This window comes from Crocodylus siamensis, chromosome 2 (assembly GCF_052110815.1).
Source record: "Crocodylus siamensis isolate JL-2025a chromosome 2, ASM5211081v1, whole genome shotgun sequence".
Classification (NCBI taxonomy): Eukaryota; Metazoa; Chordata; order Crocodylia; family Crocodylidae; genus Crocodylus; species Crocodylus siamensis.
Window position 1 is genome coordinate 6,164,711 of NC_143396.1, and position 7,117 is coordinate 6,171,827.

The window sequence follows — 7,117 nt, forward strand, 5'->3', positions numbered from 1 at the left end:
CTCAGGGACCACGGGGGAGACGGCATGGCGTTCCCAGCCTTTTGCCCAGCAACGCCTCTCCTACAGCTGCGGGCCCAGACTCTGCAAGAAAGGAAGCGGGTTTCTGATGCACCACCCGATGCATTCCCTTCGGGCAGAAGTGTGGCAGAAAACTTGTGCCTTGAGCTTCCTTGTTCCGCTTCCTCTCTGCTGAGGGGCTGAATGGCTTCAGTTGTGACATTGGCGTCACCCCAAGCAGACCTGGCTCGTAGCCTCCAGCTCGGGCAGGCAGCATTGGGGGGGGGGGGCCACAGGCGTGCGCGTGGCTGCAGGCTGCAGGCTGAGGCCGGCCATCAGGGTGCAATGGCAAGTGCAAGTACTTGCCTTGCGTTTATCCCCGGGGGCTGGTGTGAGCAGGACCCTCACTGGCTCTCAGCCCCGGGAGCTGGTTGCTCCATGGGAGATGTGTAGAGCAACCCCCCAGCAGATTTGCTCTCCGTGAGATGACCTCCTGGGACTCGCAAGACTTTTGTTCAGCTCCTGGCTGTGCTGGAGCTGCAACACGGCCTCGGTGCCCGTGTGCTCTGCCCTGTACCTGTATCAAACGCGGGGAGCCGTCCATGCCTGCATGATGGGACCCTGCGTCCTTTGTGCAGTGCTGCATTGTAGCTGCACGGCTACGCTAAGGGCCTACCCGCCAACCTGGCAGGATGCCACCTCCACCCGAGGCCGTATAAAGCAGAGGGACGTGGCAACTCTTTGGGGGTCTGCGTGGGGATGGCACAGGGGCTCTGCAGGCCCCCAGCTGAGCGAGGCTGGGAGGCCGAGCGCTAACGAGTCTGGGGGCTGCGCTGGCTGCGGAGCAACCGGCCTCCCATCCGGGCCTCTCAGCAGTCGGTTTCCCGGGCAGGTTTACACCTTGCTTTTTAAAGCCAGCTTGCAGGACCCCCGGTGAATCGGACTCCTGCGGCCCAGGCCTCCAGGGCAAACGTCACAGCACAGAGCAGACAAGCGCAGTGCAGTAAAATATTTATTGGCCATGTATTTACAAGGACCTCAAGGGCTTGTGCCCCTGCCCCCCTTGGGGGGCTGCGGACCCGATGCGCCCCCTTGGCTGTGTGAATGCTTCGCGACATCGCCACCCTCCCTTCAGTAGACCTGGTGCTTGCCCTGCTGCTGCCGGTTGGCCAGGTGCATCAGCTTGAGCAGGAGGTCGCCGGCCGAGCCGTCCAGGAGGGTCAGGTTCTTCTCTGAGAGCTGCCGACTTTTGTCGCTGTCTTCGTCCAGGCAGACGGGATCCATGGTGCAGCTCTCTGCAGGAGCAGGGGAGGAAACCAAGACATCAGCATTGAAACGAGGCGCCGGTCTCAAAGGAGGGCTACGGCACAGCTCGGGCTGCAGCCAAAAACAGGCTCCTACTCCGCTCGAGCTCCAGCTGTGTCTCCCTTATTGACCAGGGCATCCCGCCCTGCCTGGATTTCTGTGCAACATGCACAGGCCACAGGTGTGCTTCTAGGCAAACCGGTTATGCCCAGAGCTTAGGAGAAGGGACCGGGAGTCCTGAGCTTTGGGTCTGCCCTGTGCGAACTTGGGGATGCCGCGTCACTGCTCTGGTTGCCATAGGGCAGCATCCTAGGCCTGGTGGTGCTCATTGCTCTGACCTGCTCCCCTTCCTTGGGGAGCGCGGCTGAGGCCGAAGCCCCAGATTGAACCCCACCCCACCATCCTGCATCCCATGGCGTGATATCTGCAGGAGCCTGCCCACCGCTACTCTCAAAGAAAGGACCAGGATGTGGCTGGATGGCGGGTGTAAAGTGTCCCAGGGCCAGAGACATCAAATGAGGCCACGGGTAACCTGGCTCAAATCCTTCCTCTGCCACAGACTCTCTGAGTGACCTTGGTCACCTCCCTTAGCTTTTTTGTTGTGTGCACCGTTGTGCCACCTTCCCTCAGTGAGGGGATGAGTGCACAAGAGACTATAAAGAGCATCAGTGATGGGATCAGGCAGGTACACAGGCTGGTGTCTGGGGATCTCCCCCTGCCAGCTTGGTGCGATGGAAGGGGTGGCCCCTCTTACCATCACTGCAGCAGATCCCGGGTGCAGCACACCTGCCCCCCGCGCCACAGGCTTTGCCCCCAGTCTCGCACGGGGACGGCAGGTAGTTCTCTTCCACGCAGCGCAGGGTCTCAGCAGTGCCCACGTAGCAGCCCAGCTCCTCCCCGCAGCAGATGTTGGGGCCAAAGCAGTTCCCTCTGTTCCCAGGGCCACAGGGCATGCACTGGAGCAGGGAGAGAGGACACAGATCAGCAGCTACGAGCAAGGAGGCAGGGTCAGGCTCTGAGTGCAGACCCCCTTCTCCTTCCCTCTCCGCTTGCTGCAGGCGATGCCCACAGCCCACCTCTCTCCAGAAGGGCGGGTGCGTCCCAGGGGGATGCCAGCCAGCTCATCAGGCCCCGGCCCCCTGACGTCTCCTGGTTGCAAGGGGATCTGGGCATCCTCCTTGGCTGCGGAAGAGCTGATTTTCAACATTGTCTCCTGCACCCGCCACCGGAGCACCAGGGCTGCTTGCTCAGGGCTGCCTTTTGTGGGGGGTGTGTGTATCACACGCACACGCTCCCTTATCTGGATTTTCTGGAGGGCTGGTCAAGGCATTTAGGCACTTGGTATCTAGGGGTGTGTATTGCTGGTGGCTGAAGCCACTTGACCCAGCAGCCAGTGGCCCCTCCTGCCTCCCCTTGCCCCCCCTGCCCAGCTTCGGGGCAGAGACAAGTCTCAGGGCTGGGAGCCCCACTGGGGCGCATTCATGAGCTTCATAGGTGTGACGTGTCTGAGCCCAGCTGTTTCTTTAAATCCTGGGGCGACTGGTTTGATCCCCTGCAGCTGCAGCCGGTGGAGGATGTAACCCTCCAGCTACTCGTGTAGGGAAAGGCTGTTCTTGGGAGACCGAGAAAGAGGCAGCTCACATCGTGATGGGGGCAGATCTTCCCACGCTCAGAAGAAGGTGGACCCAGCCGCAAATTCCCTTTTCCATCAAATCTCTAGGTCGTGTGCCGTCTTTCCCCCAGGAGTCGGGGCAGGGGTCTGGATGGCCCCCAGCGCTTTTGATGAGCAAGTCATCACAGCTTCAGGAGCTAGAAATGGCCGGTGGAGGGTTGTAACATGCCCCCGCTTTGCTTTTAGTGTCTCCCACAACTCAATCCACACTCCTAGGTGCTGCCAGGTATCAGGGCCTTGTGCCAAGCGAACGGGCCGTGGCTGTCAGTGCTCCACCCGTGTTTCTGCTCCGTGAGATTTTCTTGGTAAAATTTTCCCTTCATTTCTGTGCCGCTGACTGGAGCAGGGCCGAGCGGCACCGTCCCCCCACAGCCCTGCTGGGCCCGGGCGCGGAGCTGGGGGCTGACTTCTAGGCACCCGCTTCGTCGAGATGCGGCAGCTTCTTGGACGCCGCTCGGCGAGGCGCAGCAGGAAGCTGGAGGGGTCGGTGGGGCTGGGAGGCTGAGCACTAAAGAGCGCCGGCTGTGGCCCCCGGCTCTGTGGGGGGCGTAAGGGGTTAAATATGGCCACCGACCGGGTTGCGTGGAGAGAAGCGAGCAGTCCACAAACCCCAAAGAGTATCGGGGTACCCGATCCTAGCACAGCATGCTGGCCTGCCGGAGGGAGGATAACAGCCTACTACCGTTACTAGCAACGGGGTTATTCTCCCAGCCTGAGTGCTAGAAATCCCTGTCGAAGCCCCGGGGGTTCAAACCCTGCTCGCGAGCCCTCGGGATGTGCATGTCTAGGGACAACTGCAGCAAGATCGCTTCAGGGGGAAAGCTGGAGGGGATGGGAGCACAGGAAGAGAAAGCACTGGCGCAGCTAGATGGAGGTCCCATCCAGCCCAACTTCCCTATGACCTTAAGATGTGCCTAATGCTAGCGGTCTCCGAGACCTGCTGTGGCAGTCCTAGGGATGAATGACAGTCCGGACACCCACAGGCATTGCGAGCAGAGCCTGCAGGCCGCGGTACGCCGGCTGCAGGGCCAAAGGCGGAGGCTGCCGGCGCCTTTGCACCTCGCTCCCAAGCGACCCCCTCCTGCCGCGGCCACAGGATGAGCACGCCTAGCACAGCCCTGTCGGTCTCCAGAAAAGCACCTTTACGTAAAGTTGTGGTCCCAGGATGTTGCCATTCAACCATCACCTTTTCTCTTGGCCTGGGACCAGCTGCACCTTCCACTGGTTTCAAAGCAAACGACTGGCTCGAACCGAGCACCTTCAACGGAGATGCTCAGACGACTCTCAGCTGTCCGAATCATGCAAAGAGGGTTCGTCTCAAAATCGGGCCGGGGGGTCACTAACATCCTCCACAATAGGCAAAGACCCTCTTGGTAGCTCTGGCTCCCAGTTCACCCCCTTGGCACGGCCTTTTTTGGGGCCAGCTTGATCCAAACGGTGGGGGAATCCAAGTGGTACAAAACCCTTTGCTGCCTTTGAAAAGGGCCAGCCTCTTCCACATACGAGTCAAGGTGGGTCTAAAAAGCACTGGGGGTATTGCTGTGACGAGATCTGTTCATGCTAAGTGGGAACGTGTTCCAGCTAGGAGCCCATTGACGACATTGCAGTCAACGGCAAAACTCCCCTTGGCCTGAGCGGGGTCAGGATTTCATCCTACCTACCTACCTAAGAAGCCCCGTCTCTGTTTAGGTTTTCTCAACCATTCGCTTTGCACTGGCAATGGATGTGCGGGAGGTTGGGGACCGATCCCTTTCACAGCTGGCTTGGGACCGCAGCGTGCGCCAGCTCGGGTCCTCGAGTCTTTGTGAGACGTGCCCCGTGTGCGCATGGCACAAGAGGAGGGCTCACCTTTTTGTTCACAGCCACCAGGCAGAAGAGCCGGTGGAAGGGTGCCAGGGTGCAATGAAGGGAGCGGCGTCCCTCATTCAGTAAAGCAGCCACTTTCCCACCCCCCGCTGCAGCCAAGTCCCAGCCTTTTCAGCCAGGACCAGGGTTTTGCGTGCGACTACAAAGCACCTTTCCTAAACTGGAACACAGCTCCCCCCTCCCCACCCTTCTCCAAAGAAACTTAAGCAGTTCGTATTTGCAAGGTTTGCAGAGAGCGCTGCAAAGAGAGAAAGCTTGGGTCTGCAGGGAAATCCAGCCCGGCTCTCGGGCCAGCCATCTGAACCCACATTTCTGAGGTCACCTGCAAGGTGCACCTCTCCCCTGCAGGCTCACACGGCCTCTCTGCTCAGTGACCGGCACGCAGCCCTGGCGGACAGGAGCCCTCGTCCCCTTCGCGCCCTGGACGGGGAGGGTAGCCACAAGCACGGACCAGTGGGACGCAGCCCCCCTGGAGTCGAGCGGGTTGTGCACACGGTCTCCCAGCCCCGGGGGGATCTGACTCCCCTCCATGGCCCCCCGCACTCCCTTCGTACCTGTCTGAGCTCTGCGTCGGGGAAGGCTCGCTTCCCTCCTCGAGGGCAGTTCTGGATGTAGCAGGCTGAGGACAAGGCGAGGAGGCAGAGGAAGTACACGGGGAGGGAGGCTTCTGGCATCGTGGCAGGCGCAGAGGGAAGCGATGCTGCCTTCCAAGCGCCTGTTGTTGGCATCTGGCTCCTTGCTGAACCTGCTGCATCTTTATACCCGTCTCTGCGCTGCCTCGGCCCCTCCCTGGGGCTTTGTCACCGCGTCCAGAGGGCTGGGCTCACCGTCGTCTCTCCCAAACTCAACTTCCAGCAAATCCTGTAATTGAGGTGATTCAGTGCAGAGGCACAGGCAGACACGCTGCTCGGCGGGGAATAATGCTGCCAGTCTAGTGCAAAATCCCCACTGGAGATGTCCAAACAGGAGTGGGGGGAACGGGCCTGATTCTGCGTCGCTGTCGTATGCGAGCCCCCACATCCCGGCACGAGCAGGAGCAGATGCTGGCAATGTGGGGGGCTGCGGCTCCCTCTGGTTCGGTATTTAGGGCTGGAAGCATGGCTGGGGTGAAGGGAAATCTATCACAAGAGCTCAGGGGAGGCCCCAGGTAGAAAGGGCCTTGGCTGAGGAGTCCCGGCTCCTCGAGGGCCCCTGGGGCACGAGGCAGAGAGAGGTGTTTTGTGACTCCGAGGTGTCTTTTTTGCAGCAGTTGCTTATGCCCCGCACTCGCGGGAGTTGTCCTCCCTTACTGCAGTGGTTCAAGAGGGCTGCTTACCCGCCGGCGGTGGGATGGAGCCTTCCTGCTCTTGGCCGTCGCTGGGTGTGCGCGGGGATCGGTGGACTGACTTGTCCTTCCACTGGCGTTGTGCGGGAATCGGGGCCTTCGGGCGAGCTCCCCCGGCCTTTCACCAGCCCCTTGGCCCAAGCGGAGCTCATTCGTGCAACCCCTTGGGCTGCGTGATAGGGGCAGCCAGGCTACGGGACACAGTGGTCCTTCTTGCACCCACTTACCCCTAAGGACGGGGCTCTTGCCCTCGTGCAGTCCAGGTGCAGCTAAGGCAGGAGGGTGTGAGATGGCAGAGCCAGGCCTGCTGGGGCCGTGCCCCAAACATGCTGGTGCTCCACGAGCAGGCTGTGCCCCTGTGGGGAGGCACCAAGTGACCCTCGTCCTTAATCTGGCCCCTGGTCCAGCCCTCCCAGCGTCAAGGTTTCCTCTGACTTGGGGGTGGGTGATTCCCTTCCACTTTACAGCGGTGAACCGCTACTTGAAGGGCTGCCAGGAAGAAGAGGCGAAGCCTTTTTTCTCTTGTTGCAGAGAGGAGGATGCAGAGCAATGGCGTGAAGCTGCAGCAAGGTAAGTGTAGACGGGATGTCCAGAAACACCTCTCCATTGTCCCGAGAGGGAGGCAGTGGACTAGGTGCCCAGGGAAGCTGTGGACTCTCCACTGGCGGCGGGGTTCAAGAAGAGGTTGGGCAGGGATGATTTAGGGGTAGCGACGCCCATGTCCTACTAGGGGGGATTTCCTATGAGTCTGAGCTTTGCTGGGTGCCGCATGGGGCTGGGAGAAAACTCAGCAAACTCCCTCTGCCTCCTTTTTCCTACATGTGTCAGGGTTTTAAAAAAAAATTAAACCTTCATCAGAGGTGCTGGGTGCAGCCAAGGCTGGGGATGGCGACTGGGCTGTGCCAATGCTCCTGCTGGCAGCAGAGCTGGAGCTCCCTAGCTAGAGGTTTGGC

The 7,117-nt window shown here is 60.5% G+C and overlaps 1 protein-coding gene across 1 annotated transcript; it reads right to left on the bottom strand.

Moving 5' to 3' along the window:
• Positions 1–761: 761 nt before the first annotated feature.
• On the bottom strand, positions 762–6,812 carry AVP (arginine vasopressin). The gene is made up of 3 exons (XM_090034666.1): positions 5,395–6,812; positions 2,057–2,258; positions 762–1,292 (listed from the first exon to the last, which is right to left on the bottom strand). The coding sequence occupies exons 1-3, from the start codon at positions 5,566–5,568 to the stop codon at positions 1,129–1,131; spliced, it is 540 nt and encodes a 179-aa protein (XP_089890792.1). The 5' UTR covers positions 5,569–6,812; the 3' UTR covers positions 762–1,128.
• Between the last annotated feature and the right edge of the window lie 305 nt (positions 6,813–7,117).